Source organism: Phalacrocorax aristotelis, chromosome 5 (assembly GCF_949628215.1).
Source record: "Phalacrocorax aristotelis chromosome 5, bGulAri2.1, whole genome shotgun sequence".
In the NCBI taxonomy this organism is placed as follows: Eukaryota; Metazoa; Chordata; class Aves; order Suliformes; family Phalacrocoracidae; genus Phalacrocorax; species Phalacrocorax aristotelis.
This window is the reverse complement of record NC_134280.1, coordinates 28,706,386-28,726,396: the sequence shown is the minus strand read 5'-3', so window position 1 is coordinate 28,726,396 and position 20,011 is coordinate 28,706,386. Positions and strand designations below refer to the sequence as shown.

At 41.2% G+C, this 20,011-nt stretch overlaps 1 protein-coding gene across 8 annotated transcripts in view; it reads left to right on the top strand.

Moving 5' to 3' along the window:
* Window positions 1–19,853, top strand: part of RAPH1 (Ras association (RalGDS/AF-6) and pleckstrin homology domains 1) — a 103,898-nt gene extending 84,045 nt beyond the window's left edge. For 7 of the 8 annotated variants that reach the window (XM_075093689.1, XM_075093692.1, XM_075093687.1 and 4 more), the window contains 8 exons: window positions 858–979; window positions 3,209–3,274; window positions 4,681–4,824; window positions 6,366–6,476; window positions 10,174–10,272; window positions 10,940–11,060; window positions 12,695–12,837; window positions 17,443–19,853. In XM_075093689.1, the coding sequence (XP_074949790.1) occupies window positions 858–979; window positions 3,209–3,274; window positions 4,681–4,824; window positions 6,366–6,476; window positions 10,174–10,272; window positions 10,940–11,060; window positions 12,695–12,837; window positions 17,443–19,413 (2,777 nt within the window). In that variant the 3' untranslated portion in view covers window positions 19,414–19,853. Of the gene's footprint in view, window positions 1–857; window positions 980–3,208; window positions 3,275–4,680; window positions 4,825–6,365; window positions 6,477–10,173; window positions 10,273–10,939; window positions 11,061–12,694; window positions 12,838–15,950; window positions 16,101–17,442 lie in introns of those variants that run through there. The other variant, XM_075093694.1, reaches the window with a different exon arrangement.
* Window positions 19,854–20,011: the final 158 nt, after the last annotated feature.

The following is a 20,011-nucleotide window of genomic DNA, read 5'->3' as shown; positions in this document are numbered from 1 at the left end:
CCTATGTGAAGAGAGAACAAATTGCAGAAAGCAAGATTCTACTTCAGTGTCTTAGAAGGGAGGAGAAAGTTGGTCTAGTGGTTTCCCAAAGGTGTATGCTTCCTTATTTGCTTTAGAATAAGGGCTTTCAGATATTTCTCTACCATTTCAGTAAATTTTCCTCTTTTTTTCTTCCCCTCTTTCGCCTATTTTCAGTATCTTGTACTAGTGATAACTATTTCAACAGAGAGTCAAAACTCAGAGTTCTTAGAAGCCATGTTGCTACATCATTTATTCAGCAAGACAGATTGTAAGAAAGTGTCAGTTTTCAGACTTCTACAATACTCCCACTAACCATGAGTGTTCCGCATTTCAGAAGCACTTTGTTTTCCCTCTGATCATTGTCTATTACTTTTTTTGATACTTTATAAGTGAGATAGTGATTGGGGATGTAGAAACAAATTTTGTGCTGAAAAAGCTGCCTAATAAATGCCTCCAGGGATTGTGTGGACCGGAGTACATATAAATGTGATAACCTTCTTATTTGTACTCATAACATTTGAAATGTCATTTGTGTTCATGTGAAATGGTAGGCTTTGTCAGGTGAAAAAAGAAAACCAATTGATATATTGCTGGAACTATAAGCCTGAAGAAATAGAAGCAAGTGTGTTGAGTGTATGTGTAAAATTAAACGAGGCATGTCTGAAAGTTGACTAAGTTCTTTTAATTTCTTAGTGTAAACTTCTTCCCCATTTTAGTAGAGCTTGAACTCTGTTTTTTCTATGTGTATGTCTTGTCTCCCAGATATGACTACAGAGTAGTTTCTGTTGCAAAATGTGACAGATTCAAATGTATTTGCTCTCCTATTATTGCTGCAGAAAGGATCTTCGAAGATCATGAAAATTTAGTTGAAAATCTTCTGAACTGGACAAGAGATAGTCAAAACAAACTAATGTTTGTGGAACGTATAGAGAAATATGCACTTTTCAAGAATCCCCAGGTAAGCCTGAGATTCATGTTGAATGTGTGTCTGCGTGGATGTATGCATGCCTGATTGCAGTTTCTTACTTTCTTTTGGTGGCATTCATTTCCATACTTGTGCTTTGATACTTGTGTATGTATTAAAATGACAGGCAACTTTACATTTAGGCACTGTGTACATCCTCCATGTTGTGGTTGGCACAAAATCAGGTCTCTAGCAGAAAATCATGAGCTGAAGCAATCTGTTTGCTAATGTGTTTGTGGGTAATTTTCATGGAGATGAAGGCAGTTTCATGGCATTTACACCAATACTTAGTGTTCTTGAAATATGTAAATATGCAAGAAGGGTGTTGACAAGTATTGCTAGTAGTAATGCCTCCCTACCGTGCATTCTTGCGTTGCCGGCAAGAACGGGAAGAGAAAATCTTAAGAGGATAGCTACTCCAGGGTCAAACAGCAAGTGAAGAGAAGACAGCATGTGTCCCTCCCTGTGGAAGCTGGGACCTGACTCTTTTCACCTGTGTTTCCTGTTCCTTGGCTAGGAAACCAAAGGCCCCTTTCTCAAATGGCATCAAATGCCTCTCTTCTCTCAAATGGTAGCTACAGATTTGATATCCAACAGCAGTTCAGTATTGTAAGGGAGCAAAGGAAAAGAAACAGAAAAGCTGAAGGAACTCTTTGAAGAACTGGATATAATATCACTTGATCTGACTCCTAACTCTTACCTGATGTATCCCCTTTTGGGGCCATAGATTATTTTTGCATGCTCATTCTTTGAGACACCATCAGTGTACTTGATTTTTTTTTTTTTAAAGCAAGAATTGAAACCCAGGTCTTACTCAAGTGCTTTGCACTGAAGCAGCAAAACTAAATTCTTTTGAAAAGCATGTAGTTAATATGGCTACTATCAGTACATACAATAGACGCTGTCAACAAGAATGAGGTGCCAGCATAAAACCAATATTTCTCCTTGGTTTAAAATACTGAACTGGCTGAAGTTTGTGAATATTGTTTTCTTCCAGTGTAAGAGCTAGGGTTTAGGAAGAGGAAGATTTTCATTGTCCCAGTCCTTCCCAAGCTGAAGAACAGTACAAAACTTCTTATTAAATAAGATACAGTACTGTCACAGTTTTAGCTGGGATAGAGTTACTTTTCTTCACTGCAGCTGGCAGAGTGCTGTGCTTTGGACTTAGTGTGAAAACAATGTTGATAACACACCGATGTTTTGGCTGTTGCTGGGTAGTGCTTGTACTAGTCAAGGACTCTTCCAGCTTCCCATGCTCTGCCGGGTGCACAAGAAGCCAGGAGGGGAGGGGCACAGCTAGGAGAGCGGATTCAAACTGACCAAAGGGATATTCCATATCATATAAATTCATGTCCAGTATGCTAACTGGGAGGAGCTGGCCGGGGGAGGCAGGCAGCAATCGTGGCTCAGGGACGAGCAGCATCAGTCGGCATGTGGTGAGCGGTTGTATTGTTTGTGTTTTTGGTCTTTTCCCTGTTTTTTTCCCTTTTCCTTTTTATTATATTATCATTATTGTTGTTGTTATTATTTTATTCTAATGATTAAACTGTTCTTATCTCAACCCACAAGTTGTTTTTTTTTCTTGCTTTTGTTCTTCCGATTCTCTCCCCCATCCCACAGGGGTGCGGGGCTCAGTGAGCGAGCGGCTGTGTGGTGTTTAGTTGCTGACTGGGGCTGAACCACAACAAGTACCTATGCATAGTTAGGTTCCTTTTAAGAAGACAAGTAGTATTTCATTATTTCTTCATGAAAAATAAATATTTTTACTCAGCAAAACTGTCAGGGCAAGATGGAAAGTAGTATGTGGATTCTGTGTGTGCTTCTGTGAACACATAAATAATGGCAGTATGTAACAAGTTTAAAGATCTCTGTTTTTTTAAATACTGTTATTGTGGGATTTTCAAGTTCATAGTATTTTTTTGGATGCATTGTACCAGGCAGCAGTTTCTTTGGTGGAAAACCAGGACATTGTTGTTTGAGGCTGTTACTTACGAGTATGGACTCATTGATATTTCTGGAAAAGATGGTTATAACTTAGTTCCAGGTATTACTTAGCAGTCTGTCTGATAGTTTCAAGTGGACTACAAAGTTTTGTTCAGTTAATGTATTCATCTCTAAGTAATAGCTGTTTTTTTTCTTACTGCTACAGAAGGGTAATTAAGAAATGTTATTTGGCCTGATTTCAGAATGCCTATAGAAATATTAAGCTTTCTCTTGTTACAGAACTATCTTCTAGGGAAGAAAGAAACCTCTGAGATGGCAGACAGAAATAAAGAGGTGCTGCTAGAGGTAAGACTGCCAAAACAAAAAGGATGTAATGGTCATTTCAGAGCTTGAAGATAAACTCTAAAAGGTTGTGGTGATTGAAATTAGTGGAGAGAGATGAATGTAATTCTGGAACGGCTGTGAATGGAATGTGTTACATTTGAGATAGATGGCTATTTTGATGTTACCCCATTTCAGATACAATCAGTTAATAAAAATATATCTTTATTTTGTTTAAAAATCTGTACACAGTGATAACCAAAATGAGGGTACTTTTAACTGTGGCTAAAACCAGTCAAATTTGCAGAGCTGTCACCTGCTTTTTGACCTGTGGTGGTAGAGATTTTTTTACTTGTACTCTTCAAACGATTATTCTCTGCAAAATTCTATAGCATTGGTTCAGTGACTGGTCTATACTAATATTTTAGATTTTGTTAGTAAGCAAATTAGTTAAATTTTTTTCAGTTACATTTTAAAATAACCAAATATAACTTTTAAAAATGAGTGACAGAAAAGGAAGTCAATTAATATCGAACACATTAAATAGTTTACAGAACTAAGGAAAACAATAAAAATGGGTGGAGCAAATAAAGCAAACAGTAAACGTAGCCTCCATAAGCTGAAAACTGAATGGTTTTGTAATGGTTTTGTAGAGACATACCTACGCTGAAACCTCATAGCTTCCACCTGATTTCCTGAATAATGATTATGATTCAATAGTTACACAAAAGTAAATATTTTTGTATTTAATTTTGGACTTACAAGTAGCATATGCATGTTCTTAGTATATTATTAACATGGATTTTAGTAAGTGGTCATGTGAATACTGTCGATCAAAAAGATGCTTGAAGCCATGATATGCAGAGGGTTGTAATTCTATCTAGTTCTTTCTGTCTTCTAGGATTACTCATAAATCTCTGTGCTGCATATTAATCTGGAGTGTATTTAAAGCATTTGTTTTCCTCTGTTAGCTTTTTATAAATAGAACCTTAACAGAAGTTGTAGTGTTGGCAGTTAGTAGCAGCAGCAATCAATTATAGTTGTATCTGATGGATTTGTAATAAGGCTTTGTGTATACTTAGACTTATGAGGCTACATCTATAAAGTCACCTCATGACTTTAAAGCCACTAAAACTATTGGAGGATCTGTTACCGGTAAGCAGTTATTAGAAAATCTTTACAGTAGCTGCTAATGTTTTTGTTGTCATTCTTGCGCTGAGAAAGTGCTAAAATCCCACATTGTATTTGTCCAAACTACCTTATACCTTCTACAGTTAATCTCTAATTTATATTGCTGCATGAAAAAAAGAGCTGTGCCTGTTATGTGTGCATTCCTGAAATAAAGACTTTCAGAATTTCAGTCATTAAAAACAAGCCACTGCATGCTGTATGTTCTTCCTTTCTCTCTTCCCAAACCACTTTATTGACAGGAATGTTTCTGTGGAAGTTCTGTGACTGTGCCAGAGATTGAGGGAGTTTTGTGGCTCAAAGAGGATGGTAAGAAGTCTTGGAAGAAACGTTACTTTCTTCTTCGAGCTTCTGGCATCTATTATGTCCCTAAAGGGAAGGCAAAGGTATGTTATTTTAAAGCAATTTCCCTGAATTCTTTATTGCTGGTAGATTGTGCACACGAGGGTCAGCCTTAAATTTTGGCTTCGCTGTGCCTTGCTTAGTGCCACATCCCTTCTTTAGAAGTGCAGCTTTATCATGGAAATATTGTGTAAATTACTGTCTTAGCACTTGATGTGAAGGGTGTAAACCCAAACTTAAAAATACAAGATGACAAGGGTCTTCTTTTTGAGTGAGCTTGGGGTTAGGTGTTCAGAAACACTTGAGGAAAAATGATTGATGGAGTTAAGAGGCTGTCTTTTCTCAAGCAGAATTGAGATAAAAGACAAAATTGCACTGCAAATGCCAATCATAAAATATCAGACCAACTCCACAATCAGTCTGCATAATTGTATTGGTTTTAGTTTGTATAAATGAGATTCTTTTCAGACCTATTTGTTACGTGTTTTCAAACTGGTAAAATTAGTACAATTTCTTCAGTGTCACCTAACTGCTGTTCTGTGTGTACCAATAACGAAAAGTAAATAGAAAGCTGCTACAAATGCATTACAGCTTCAAGGCTGAACTACTGTGAGTTCAAGTTGTGCATGAATCCATAACTCTTGACAGCCTCAGCTGATCCCCAGTACAGGAAATCCATTTCCCACACAGCTGGCAATGAAGAGGAAATTTCTGTCAGTGCATCAGCTCCCTTTAGAGCTGAATACATCTCAGACGTTCTTTCCGCGGTCTTTCGCTTTGTTAAAACAATCTATATGCAAGATAGCCTGTTGAAATTCCATGCCTTACAATCACTGCCAAACATAATTAGAATTACACTCACAGTCACACTGGAACTTGGACACCTTTATTATTACCAAGGTGAAATCATAGAATCATTAAGGTTGGAAAAGACCTCTAGGATCATCAAGTCCAACCATCAACCCAACACTTCCATGTCTCCTAAACCATGCCCTGAAGTGCCACGTCTACACATCCTTTAAACGCCCCCAGCGATGGCGACTCTACCATCTCTCTGGGCAGCCTGTTCCAGTGCCTGATTGCTCCTTCAGTAAAGAAATTTTTCCTAATATCCGATCTAAACCTCCCCTGACGCAGCTTGAAGCTGTTTCCTCTCGTTCTATCGCTAGTGACCTGGGAGAAGAGACCAACACCCGCCTCACTACAACCTCCTTTCAAATGTAACCAGGAACTGTTTAAAAGTTCCCGGTCAACCAATCCTATTTACTTTCTCCTGATTACAACTGTGAATAAACATTAGTTGTCTGATGTAAATTGTTGTCAAAAGGCAAAATGGAGACAGAATACAAAAAATCAGACTGAATTTGGAAAAGGATATCCTGGTTTTAAATTAACATCTGATGCAAGAGTTTATACACAGCTGAATTTCCTTCTTGTGTTGATAGTTTTTGGATCAGGATGAAACTAATATTGGAACTGAAGTAGCCCTTATATTAGTATTGGATCTTAACAGTAGATTGATTTTGTCATGCCTGTGGTGGTCTTATAAAGATTCTTTGTAAAGGATTATTTTTATATTTCATAGGTCTCGCGGGATCTCGTGTGCTTTCTACAGCTAGATCATGTCAATGTTTACTATGGACAGGATTATCGGAACAAATACAAAGCACCCACAGACTATTGTTTAGTGCTAAAGGTAATTCATTAACTGTTTTAAAAATTCTCATACTGCAAAGAGCAATTAAAGAGCTTGAAACGTTTCCACATTAATCTTAGTGTCTTATAATAACTACACTTCCTAATTGTGAACAAGAGCTGATGAATCCAATATTAATCTTCAGAGAGACTATAATATGGAATACACTTCCTATAGTAATATAACAATTGGGAAACTATGCATCTCAGTTTTTAGGGTGAATTTCTGAATTATTTTCATTCTGCACATCAGAAATGTAAATTGCTGTAAATTACAGTGACAATGAGAAAGATGCGTTTAACTACATTTTCTGTGAAGTTGTAGTAATGATCCTCCTTGACAGAAATACAGTAAAAAATATAAAATGCAATGCAGGGACTAGTGCAGAGGGAAGAAATGGCTATGAATCACTTTCTTCCCCATCAAGCTGACAGATTTCATTCTCCTGCCAGATGATCTGGGTGGTTTGCATGGTGAGAGAGGAAAAAGATCATAGAGAGCAACAGAAGAATGGCTTTACTGGATTCGTCTAGCATTCTAGGTTTCTCTGACAGTGGACTTTCTTTATAAGCTGCTTAGGAAAAAATCAGAAGTACAGGACAGTCTTGCAGAGACTCTTCCACAGAATACTTTTTCAGCCTTTAGAAATTTAGGGAGCCAGGGAGTGGACCTTGGCTGTTCAGTAGTCCTAGGTGCATTCTTACTCGAGTATGCCCTGTCTCTTCTGTCATCCCAAGATACTTTTAGAGTGCTGCAGCAGTTATGTACACCTTCTCCACTATTTTACTTGTCCTAAGCCATCAGTTGCTTTCCATTTTGTTTTCCCCTAGTTCCTGTATAGGAAGTGAACAGTTAGTGAGCAGTTGTTGCCTGTTCTCCATGCTGCTCATGACTTTGTAAATGTTTTCCTATTGCCCTGAATTGTCTTAATTCCAGACTGATGAGTCCTAGTCTATTTAGTTGTTCATCATACTCTAAAACATAACACTGAACTCTTTTTGTCCCTTTGTCAACTCTATACCTTACAACAATTCAGGTTCAGTGAGATAATACCCCTTGAAACAGAGTTGCCATCTTCTGAGAGTGTAGGTCCAGGGTTGTGCAGAAATTGGTATTAGAGAATTGTTACCCATATTGCTAACCTTTGGGAAATGGAATGCTGTAAAGGAAAAGACTTCTGAGTATAAAGGACAGGTAGAAAGAACAAGTAGAAAAAAAGATTATGAAAGCAGTGACCTGATCTTAAACTGTGAGATTAGCAACTTGAGTACTTGAAGTTATTTTAAATTGCATCAACTCATCTCCCCATCTCTCTTGACTCCCACACAGTGTTCAAAATGGTGTCAGCTCCTGCAAGATAGCTAGCTACAAAGCTATTTTATAACAGGTTTTCACAGTGTTCATAGCAAGTGAAGTGTCTTCATGGATTTGAAAATGGTGCAAGTAACAGGAGATGGTTATAGTTGCACTTAGAGTTTTCCTTTGACCTCTTACCTTCCCTGATTTGTAGCTCATGTGGTGTTGCATATGTCAGTACATTAGAATGTTTTAACATGCCTGGTGTGTGTGGCTGCCTGTCCGTGTCTGAAAAAAGGATTTCATCTTTCAATAGACAGTGGGCATTTGGGCCCACTGAGAGATAGGCACTGAATATCAAATATGGGCATGATATTAAGGGGGAAAGAATGGAGCTGAAACTGGAAATATTTTCCACGTTCTTAAACGTCATTGGCACACTTAATTGAATGCAATTAAAAGCAAAATGTCAGTGTTTGTAGGTATTTATAAATTCCTTGAAGTAAATTTATTTCTTCTGTTTACATGCCACTTTCTATCTGCATCATTTGGACAGGTTAAGAGTGAGTTATTTTTTCAGACTTGTTGACCACACAGAGTAAACCAGACTAAGTCCTGTCTAAGTAGACTTTTAAAAAAGAAGTATTATCATTCTGAGCATAAATGAAGACATGAAAATGTTAAAGTGAAATTTTAATGCATCTAAATTGTCCCTAGTTGGCTTATTTAAGTAAATTTATGGGGTAGATTTCGTTGGGTAACTTAGACAAAGTGAAGCTATGTTTTCAGGGTGGAACTGATGAATCACCAAATTACTATATTAAGCAGGATGGAGTTCTTCCTTCCTCAGTTCTTAAAATGTTCCATCAATGTTTTATATTAGTACCAATGTATAGAAGCCATACAGGTTTGTTTTTTTTTTTTAACAGAAACTCAGTTTTGTGACACAAAGATTCACTAAGCTGCAAAATATCTCCAAAACATGAACATGTTTTTCGAGAGGTGAATGGCAAATACAAACTCAAAGGCCGATTGTCACTGAAGTCCAGAATGGATTTGTCTTTACATATTTGCTTCCTTTGTTTATCTTGAACCTTATGGTGCAAGAAAGGTGCTGTGCTATTGTTAAATGTAACATTTGTATGCTAGTATATAATATTAGCTCCTTGGTCCTAAATGTTAGCTTTCTGAGAGGTTCTTTTATTTCTTTATAGCCAAATTTTTAATAGGTCCAGGAAGAACATGGCTTGTTGGTGAAGTAATTTTTTTGTGCTTCTATAGGCTCTTCTTTGTTATACACACGTATGTGAAAGAGGCTGGTGGTGAAAAATGAAAACAATTATCTAATATCATTAAGAAGTTAGTTATATATATTCTGTTAATGGAGATCAACATGTTCACGTTCATTTTGAAATAATTATGTTTGGAAAACAACAGGAGAAAATATTCTGAAAAGATAAGTTCTTTGATATATGTTTCAGACAGTCTTCAGTAAAACTTAAATACCTATGATCATCTAGCAGAACTCTGTGTCACTGAACTGTAAGGTGACAAGAGGAAGTGATAAGAACTGGAGTATTGAGCGTTGCCCTGACACCTGTGAGACATGTAACTTCTACAGCATGGACAGGAAGCAGCTGAATAATCTGTCCAGAATTATTTCCACTGCGTGATTTTTGAAAAATATACATTACTTTCTTGACTGCTGAATTGATAAATACAGCACCTTTTCTTTTTTAATACATGCACGTGGGAGCAGCAAGTATTTTAGATCATAGCCCTGTATCAGTAGGGTGGGGGCCTTGAAGGTTCTACAAGCTGAAAATGGATTTGTGCTTAATAGTGTGTCATTTGTGGAGTGTCTCATTCAAGCCACACAAAAGCAGAGATGACCGGTACTTGTGTGTTCCTCCAGCTTGTTTTGGTGTGAGAGGAAGATGAAGTATTAGTTGTCTCCTTCAGGTGGTGAGTTAGTCGATAGAACAGTGAAAGGAGACAACTCTTTACTCTTTGGCAGTCTCTTGCTTGTGTTTAGGAAAGGTTTTTAAAAGCTGAGACTATAATGCTTCAGTCTCTAAAGATTTCTATATAGAGCTTTACAGGTACCGAAGACTCTTGGTAGGTAGAAGGTACAGCACTAAAATACTGAAAGATTTGCCCTTTCTTAGTGTTTCAAAGCTGAAATCAGTGCACACTGGGCACACTGCCAATCTGTGTGTGAAGCAATCCCCACAGCCACCTCATGAAATATTCTGAAACATTTTTAAGTGAGCTCAAAATACAGACTACTATTGGAGAGCTTCCAGCATTAAGTTTGTCTGTATAGACCCCAACAGACAAATGGCTTTCATTGCATTCGTAGCTGTTAAAATATTGATGAGGATTAACAATTTCCTTGCAGCATCCTCAGATCCAGAAGAAATCCCAGTATATAAAGTATCTTTGCTGTGATGATGTAAGAACTTTACACCAATGGATCAATGGCATCCGCATTGCTAAGGTAACCTCCTCTAGGCAAGTCTTGCACAGTTGTCCGGAGCTGTCATTATGTGTGGAACCATTTAAAGTTACGTAACAAAATACATGCTGAATCTAACTTCCTTCTGTTTAACTATTCTGAACATGAACTTACAATCTTACATATTTCATTCCCTAGCAAAACTGTTAGGCTTTGTTGTTATGATAATTCAGTAACTGGGCCCTTTCTTCTTGTTTCTGCTGTACCTCTTTGTCACATGATGAAGTTCTAACTGACATCATGGTTAGATTTTAGCCAGCCTCCTTACAGATTTTAAACAGAAGGCTTATGGGAAAAGAAGAGAATTGAGAAAACAGAATTGTTTTCCAAGGTCCCCAGGATGGCTTAGTTTATTCATTGGCCCATTTCTGGCTTGACGCTACCTCTTCTAGCATAAGTAAACTTTTCCTTTCTTTCAGCAAGTCACTGATAAAAAGGGAAAAGGTTGGGGGAAGGGAGTTGCCACCTTCGTTAAACAAAATGAAATTTGCATTGAATTAATGTTGGCTGGGTTCCTTAATAAAGAACCTGTTGTTTCTCTGTGGGGGAGAAAAAGGTGGAATAGAGAAGCCAGAGGGGGTCCTTCTCAACAGTCTGAAAAGGGTACACAGCCTATACAGTTGTTAAATTTGTTTGTCATTTTGCTTAGTATGGGAAGCAACTATACATGAACTATCAGGAAGCATTGAAGAGAACAGAATCAGCGTATGACTGGACTTCCTTGTCTAGCTCCAGTATCAAGTCAGGCTCCAGCTCATCTAGTTTGCCAGGTAATAATGTGATCTATCTCACAACAGAGAGATTTACCTTTTTTTGTCATCTGCTATCTGGAGACCTCAGGAGAGACTATTTCAGGAAATGGGCTGTTTTTCTGAGGTCTTTTATGCTATGTTTAGTCTAAAACAGAACTTTGTTTAACATACGTTTCTGTATGTTTATATATATATATTAAAAAAATTATATTACTTGCCGTGGCGTATGTATTTGGAACATACAGTACTTTCTTGTTCACCTCCAAAAAAGAATGTTTTTCTGATACTGAGAAAACTTCCTTTCAAATTTCTGATGCCTCTATTGCCACCTATCTGAAAAAGGAAATCAAACCTACGTTTTAATGATACGTAGACTTGTGTGTGTAGTTTTTAAGCCGCTTTTGTTGACTGAAATATTTGAAATTGGAAAATGAGAAATAGTCCCTGCCCGAAGGCAAAGGTCCAAACAATCTCTTTAGAGACAAACTTTGAAAATACTGTTTCTGTTCCTCTGTCAAACTGTGTGTGTTTGCAGTAATGTGCTCCTGTTTGCCTCTCAGCAGGATGGGGAGCGTTTTTTTGTAGCACATAGCAGTTTAAAAATTGATGAGGGGTTTATATAGTCTCATTTCACTGTTCAGAGCTGACTGGGACACTCTGACAGGTTATTCTGAAGCCTAAGGGCAAGTTTCATTATTGAAAACACATTATTGTGTGAAAGTATTTTGTCCATCGCAGGCATAGGGCAGGAAGTAATGCTACTGAATTGGAAAGGTTCAGAAAGTAGCCTATAAGAATGAGCTAAACAAATGCATCCTCACTGGGAAAGCACCATGTCTTTTCAACGGTGTGGAACAGCTTGCAAGGCATAGCAGTAAATTCTCAGTTACTGACAATTTCTCCATCCAAGCTGGGTGTTTTTCTGATAAAGTTTCTCTTGTTGTGGGGAGCTGAGCCACAGCCCACCAGCCATGGATGTTCTGTCAGAGCTGCAGTCCAGCCTGGCTTAGATGCTCTTTTTCCACAGGACAGCTTGGCGCTACACAGAAAGCAGGTGCCAGGCTGGACAGAACAGTCTGGAAGCGGCTGCTGCTGCCTTTCCAAGATATCCTGTGGACCCAGAGCATTATCTGTGTTTGCTAGTTGCGGGATGCACATCATTCCTTCTCTTCCCTTGAGGAGTGGAGCACTTGGAAGCAAACTGCTGCCTTGGCTAGTGTAGTTTGCCTGTCCTTACCCTATATCCAGTGTTTCTAAGGCAGTGCTGGGAAGGGGTGCTAGAGAGAGCACACTGCATGCATTGCATGCAGTGGGGCTTTTCCTGAAGTGCCGGAGCTGTTGGGTATTTCAGAGTCTGTACCACTGCAGTGTGTTTTTACTTTGCAGCATATCTGACATGCTGTCATCTTTGTGGAGCTTCAGATTTGGTTAATACCAGGAATCTGTTGCACTGTGTTGTTTTCCAGACAGCAACGGCCTGGATGTGAGCTAGAGCTTATGCAGTAGTTAGGGGAACAATGTCCTTTTGATGGGTTAACATGTTTAAAAAGCGTGACCAATAAATGTCACACATAGTTGCGTTGTAAGCACACTGACTTTACTCTTACATTCAGAAACATATGCTAACTGTTTCTTAACTTTCTTCTAAACAGAATCTCAATCAAATCATTCTAATCAGTCTGACAGTGGAGTTTCTGACACCCAGCCAGCCGGACATGTCCGTTCCCAAAGCATTGTCAGCTCCATGTTCTCTGAGGCCTGGAAACGAGGCACTCAACTGGAGGAATCCAGCAAGGTAACAAGAAGACTTTAGTTTGAGAACCAACGCCCAACAAAATGTACGAGACAGTGATACCTCTTCCACCTCTGTCTTGAATGGGATTTCTTCTTTTTTTTACTCTATGTTTTTGACATACACTGCCATATAATTGTTTTTTCAGGAATGACTTTTTCAGGGAATTCAGCTTTAGAACCTTCTGTTCTTGCTTTTATTTGTGTGCACAGAACCCTCTGTTCTTTGAAGGCATAATGCAGCCCTTCCCATAAAATTCTATTAACTAATGTTGAATAAAGACAAAATAAATGGATCAGCTGTTAACAAGTTGAATTAAATTCAGTTCTTTCACGAAGATCTTTCTCCACTTAACTAGCCACATCTTTCCATTGTAAAGATGTGAATAACTGAGACCTGAAGGCAGGTATATCTATTTAAGAAGTCCTCCAGTAGTTTTTACTCAAATGGTTACATTTGGTGGAAATAGAAACAGTAGCCATAGATACAGTCAAAGCAAAAGTACTAAAATTGACAGCAATTGTGAATTGAGGCAGATTTGGTATCTCCTGTTGCTGGTAGAGAGTTACAAAAGATTTTAATCCATTGAAGCTTGAGGCTCAGGTCTGTTGTGGTTTGGTTAGCTTTCTGTCCTTTCTGTGGTAGTTGACTGGTGTAGTTCCTGGGAAATACTTCCAAGCACCGCAGAGATGCCACTTAAGCTGGTTTCTTGTCAGGCTCAAAGGCATTTCCAGGTTCCTGAACAGCTATGACACCAGTATTAACTGCAGCAGTTACGTGTGGAAGTACATTGGCAAGATGCTGTGAGACGCTATCTTCACTCCTGTCAATTTTGAATCTCTCCCAGACCCCAGGTTCAAGCTAGAGAAGCAAGCTTTATAAAACTAAAACTACAGGTTACTACACCTGACATTGGTGCATCAGATAAATAACTAAAAACAAGACACAACATCACATTTTCAAATAAGAAAGCACATGTGGTGCAATGTGAAAACTGACATGGCTGCATTCTTTGGTATTCATAACTTTTCTTCAGTGCCTGCTGGCTTGGAAATTGTCTGATTCTAATGGTAATGTGGTACTCGGCCCAGGAATGTAGCTTGCTAAATTGTGATCCAAATTTATCTACTGCATGCGTGCAACACCTGGTGCATGTTCATCAGCAGATGGCTTGTGTATGTGTACAGGGTGCCTCATTTCTGCAGGAGCGGGGTAGATGCAGAAGATAGGGCACTTGATTCTGTCTAGCACGTATCTGACAGAGGTGAAAGAGTTCTGCTATGAGAACTGTAATGTTATTGTTTCCTAAAGTTTAGGTTTTAATGTGAAAATCTTGGTGCTACACCCTGTGAGCTTTTAGAGAAAAGTTTGAAGTTTACCACAATGGGGTCACTGTTTTTCTTACCGAGTCCATAGTGCTGCTGGCAATTGTTCATTAAATAAACCCCAAGAATTTTTATCTGATTAAAGCCATTTTTTGAATAAAATATTCAGACTGCTCCCTATTGAGGGCCATCCATGTTTCAAGATTTCATCAATTTGAATTCCTTTCTGTGCACAAATCCACAAAAAGGTATATTTCTCTTCCTCATGAGTAACACAGGTGAATGCATTGCTCTAAAACTTCCACAGAATCAAAATGAAATGAACCATGTAAAATTATAATTTGAAGCCATGTTAAAAAATTCTGAGTAAATTGGTGACAAATTTACCTTCCATGAAACTACAGTATGTGCTTTTTTACCCTGTACAGGTCTGGCCCAAGGAACTTAAATAACTAATAAATCAGACAGGCAGTGAAAAATGTTAAGCTATGTGGCAAGAAGGGAGATAACAGTGCTGAAAAAATTGTAATTTACATTAAAAGGTAGTAGCAGTGAGAGACATGCTGGTTCAGGCAGATTAGTCTCCAAACGGTTATTTCAGAGGTAGTTATTCAACAGTGCTTTGTTGAGAAAGCTGGCTTAAGAAGTTCATACAGGCAGGTTGCTGCAAGTGGCAGAATTAGTGGAGACTTGTCCAGCATGTCCCTTCCCCTTCTGCAACAGTGCTCTCCCTCCTCAGCAAGCAAAGCAGAACAGAGCAGGCTTTGGCTCAGCAGGGAGATGACCTGGAGGCTGGCCAGCCAGCCAGGATGTTGTACTGGTTGGCCAGTGGCTAACCGCTCAGTTAAAAATTGGTGAGTTCTGCCTGGTTTTCCCTCTCTTAGCAGGTGCCGGTAACTTCACAACATTTTCTTGAGGTTGAAAATAGATTGAGATTTCTAGTGGTCTGTCATATTTGACTGAAATTTGCTAACCAATCCAAAAGCAACTGGCATTAGGGAAAGGAGATGGCAAACAGTTCAAGTGCAGAAGCTTGTTTTCTTAGGAAAAAAAAGCTTTAAAAAAAAAAAAGCACAATTATTTAAAAAAATAAATGCTATTCTTTTCGTAGCATTTCTGAGAGTTCCAAGTAGTCATGAATATGCATGTTACAAATATGAATTGATAGTATGCAATAAGTCATTTTTAAAGATCCACAGGAGGACATCCCATAGTTCTAAGGACAAACAAGGACAATGATCTGTTTCAAGGTTCTTTTATAGACAAAGTATTGCTGAATATGTTTCTGGTTGTGGAAATTTAATTTGATTTTGTGGAGATGGGAGGGGCTCCCTCTCTTGAGATGCACAATATTCTTTTTCCTGTCCTGAGTGCTTAGTTCGCTCACTGTGAAACGTCTGTCCTCAATGGATATGAGGAAAATTTCTCTCTGTTTTGATTTTATCTAAGATTAAAAAACCCACCTTTCCCAAAACGCAGGTAATGTGTCCACTTCGTATTTTGAAAGATTGCTGTTTGCCCCAAGAATTCTTTATTCATCTGTTCACATTCTTCACAGTTGGGCAGTGAAGATCTCATTATGTCTCATTCTGTTTGTTAGATTATGAATAAGTTATTTCAAATGGCATGCTACAACAGGCATCAAAATGCGTGCTCACTGTGTGTGTGTTAAGTGACAAATTCAAGATTCCCCAAGGTCTTGCCATTCAGGGATAGCTGTTCTGTTATGCCTTGGTCTCCCTCTCTGTTTTATGCCGCTTTTATTTTTCCTGTTGCCTTTTGCTGTCTCAGGTGTCAAAAGTGAAGCTCAGCACTCCCGTGGTGCCTTATACAGGGCACAATTAAGGTCAGGTGGTGCTACTTGAAAATTCATTAACCTGGGTGATTGGGAGAATGGTAATTTGCAGACTAACACTTGCAAGAAATCAAGATTTCTCTCCTGTTTTGTTATGTGAACACCTTGATTTAGCTCCAGAACTTTGTTATACTCTTGCCTTCCAGACCTAATATGACAGGTAGAGGCACACCCATGTGTGTTGTAAATCACCGTTTGTTGTTTCTGACTCTAATCCTTTTGGTGGTGTTCTGCGCATAAAGGAACTCTGTGCGCCTGCGTTCAGAACAAAGCAAAATGCAAACCTGGTCATGAGTGCAAACGAGCATAACTGGGCTAACTTGTGGCAAAGTATTTACTAATGAAGTATAGGTACTCAGTGTGGTCAGTTGCCATGTTGGTATTGCGTTTCTAATGCATGTTTCTATGCTGTGCACTGTGAAATTCACAACTTGGCTTGTAGCCAAACCACTTCCTATTAGGAGGATATTTATAAACTTGAGTAATGCAATTAGCTTTTTATTTTTTAACAGGAATGTAGGCTTACAGTTTTAGAGAAACAAATAAAGCAAAACCCAACAAGTAGACTAAAACACTGCCTGCTGCTTTCCCATTGCTCCTTCCCTTAGTTTTTCCCTGACTTTCCTTTCTTTTTCTGCTTAACATAATAGCTGCATGTATAGCTATTCTTTCCCGAGCTAACTTTCTTCTAAAGATCTCTAACATTTCCTTCTGGGGAAATGTTCCTAGGAAACCTCAGTTCTCCCTCTTTTTCCTGATTTTTTTTCCTTGCCAGTCTTGGATATCAGAGCATGTGGAGTGGAAGGTTCTCAGTAGCATTCCTGTGTAGAGCTCGCTCCTCATGTGTTTTAGAGCATTTCAGGATTTCTGCATTATGTGGCACCGAACAGCGTAAGGCCTGAGCTAAGTAACATAAAGGCTTGACGGATGCTCTGGTAGGCCGTGTATGGTTTAACTCTAGTCTTACTGAGCTGACGAGATGTCCGCAGAGTCTCTTGCTCTGCCTGATGTCCTCTGCCATGGCCAGTGGCACACTGGGGAGTGCCATTACACTTGCCCAGAGGAGGACCACCAACTCTCACTGGGTACAGCTGCCTGCCCCACAGAAGCGATGAGGCTGGTGTATTTTCTCCCTGACATTCAGCCTAGCTTGGAGTAGACCTGACTCCAGTGATTCTTGCCAGCTCTCCCCTCCCTGCCTGCCTGGTCAGACAGCACAGTCCAGGCCTGTCAGTGTATGGAATTGTCTTTTGCCACATTGTTTTGCTAATACTTCCTGCATGCTGTGATCTGCCACTTAATTTTTAATGATAGGCACATTTAGACCTTGACTTTATAATCTTTGTCTCCCTCCCTCCCTCCCTCCCTCCCTCTCTGTCTTTTTCCTTTTCTCCCTTTCCACTGTCACTAAAAATCCCTTCCCCATAGGCCCGAATGGAGCCTGCAGGTCGGCCCTTCGTGTCTGTGGCACCTCCTGTGTCCCCACAGACAAAAGTGGCAACGCCCTATGCAGCATCTCAGCCCTCCCCCCCGCTGCCCCCACCGCCTCCCCCACCCCCGCCTCCCCCGCCCCCCCCTCCCCCGCCCCCACCCCCGCTCCCCAGCCAGGCTGCCCCCTCTGCGGGCTCCCCCGCCACCATGTTTGTCAAGTACAGCACTATCACCAGGTTGCAGAACGCTGCCCAGCACAGCGGGCCCTTTTCCAAAGCTGCTGCTGCACAGCAGGCCCCCCCGCCCCCCCCACCCTCGGGAAAGCCTCAGATACTGGTGCCCCCCAATGGGGTCATGCCACCTCCCCCCCCGCCGCCACCTCCCCCCACACCGGGCTCTGCCATGGCGCAGCTGAAGCCAGCACCTTGTGCCCCCTCTGTGCCACAGTTCACACCACCGCCACCGCCCCCCAAAATCCATCAAGTTCAACCAAATATAAACCAGGCCACCTCTGCCTCCTCACTGCCACCACCACCTCCTCCTGTGCCTGCCCCACCACCGCCCCAGGCACCCCCAAAGCCTGTCATGGCAGCTCTCCCCCCACAGCCTAGTGGGAAGGCGGCATCACCAGGGGTCACACATGTCACTCCCCCTGTGCCAGCTCCCTTGCCCCTTGCAATAAAGAAACAACCAAGTGTCACCTCTCCCCAGGTACCTCCACTGCCCCCGGCCCCTCCTGGCCCCACTCCCCCACCGACGTTCCCAAAGCAGCAGAGTTTCTCTGTGAAGCCTCCTCCATCCCCTCAGTCCCCAGTGCCATCGGTGGTGAAGCAGATAGTTAGCCAGTTCCCGCCTCCTCCCACCCCACCTGCTACTGAGCCCCAGCCTCTGAAACCCCTTCCACTGAGCGTGGCTCCACAGTCGCCTCCAGCAGTGAAGGCAAAGCCCAAATGGCAGCCCACATCTGCTCCCTCACCAGATTTCCCCCCTCCTCCACCAGAGAGCAGCTTAGTGTTTCCTCCTCCACCTCCTTCCCCAGCTTCCTCTGCAGGTTCTCCCCCCCCTGACAAATCAGGGTCTCCGGTCAAAAAGACCAGCAAGATATCAAGCCCTGGAGGGAAGAAACCACCTCCAACACCTCAGCGAAATTCAAGCATCAAGTCCACCAGCTCCACTGAGTACCATGAGTCCAAGAGACCTTCGGTGGACCGCCTTGTCAGCAAATTTGCACACCCACCAGAGCCGTCAGGGTCTCCTTCCAAGGAGTCATCGCCTCCTGCAGCCCCTCCAAAGCCAGGAAAGCTGAACCTTTCTGGGGTGAGCCTGCCCATTGTCCTTCCGCAAGGAGGCATCCTGGTGAAGGCTTCTGCTCCGGGTGTGTCTGGGAAGGAACCTGTGGTCGAATTCCCTTCACCACCGTCCGATTCAGACTTTCCACCACCACCACCTGAAATAGATCTTCCTCTTCCACCAGTTGAGATCCCATCTGTGTTTTCAGGCAGCACCTCCCCAAAAGTCGCTGTTGTCAATCCCCAGCCTCAGGTGTGGTCAAAACCATCTGTGAAAAAAGCCCCACCACCCACACGTCCCAAGCGGAATGATAGCACTCGACTGACACAGGTAGAGGTCGCAGAGCCACCGGGGTCAGCTGGCCCTCAAGTGCCCACTTCACCCAAGTCCAGCCTTAGCGTTCAGCCAGGATTCCTGGCAGACCTCAACCGGACACTGCAGCGGAAATCCATCACCCGGCATGGCTCCCTCTCCTCCGCGCGGATGTCCAGAACAGAGCCCACAGCCACCATGGACGACATGGCCCTGCCTCCACCTCCGCCAGAGTTGCTGGCTGACCAGCAGAAGACGAGCAGCTTTGGAGGCAGTCATATATCTGGCTATGCAACGTTACGGAGGGGGCCACCCCCTGCTCCTCCCAAAAGGGATCAGAACACCAAGCTGTCTCGGGACTGGTAGTCAGTCCCCAGGGGCCGGTGCTCTCCGTGACTTGTGGGCCGCTCCATGATCGGCCAGCCTATGATCTTGCGCACTTGGAGAGAACGGGGGGACGTGGATGGTAGCCCCATCAAAGGAGGTGATCTCAAACTGTAGCTAAGGCTAAATATAAAGACCTTCCCCTTTTATGGCTAGGCCAAAAAAGTTGGGGGCTTGGGGGTGTCAATATTTTATTGGGAAAGGTGGGTAGAGAGGCATTGACTTACCCTTTCAATTTCTTTTACCCTTCATATGGATTGGACCAAAAACCCGTTTTCTTACTTTTTCTGCATTTAGGGGTAGGGGGGGAGAGAAATTTTTGTAGTGTCTGTCCACGTGAGACCTGTTTGTGCATGTATTATAAGTGTAGGTATATAATATATTGTGATATACTTCGTCGCAATTATAGAAGATAACCAGAATGTTTTTGTAGAACCGTATTTATTGTTTCAGTCACTATATTATCTGGAATGGGACTCCGTAACTAGTCAAATCTTACCACAAAGATGAAGATGTAGGGGGCACTTTAAAGAAAGGAAGGAAAAAAAAACAAAACAAAGCAAAAAAAAAACCTCCCCCC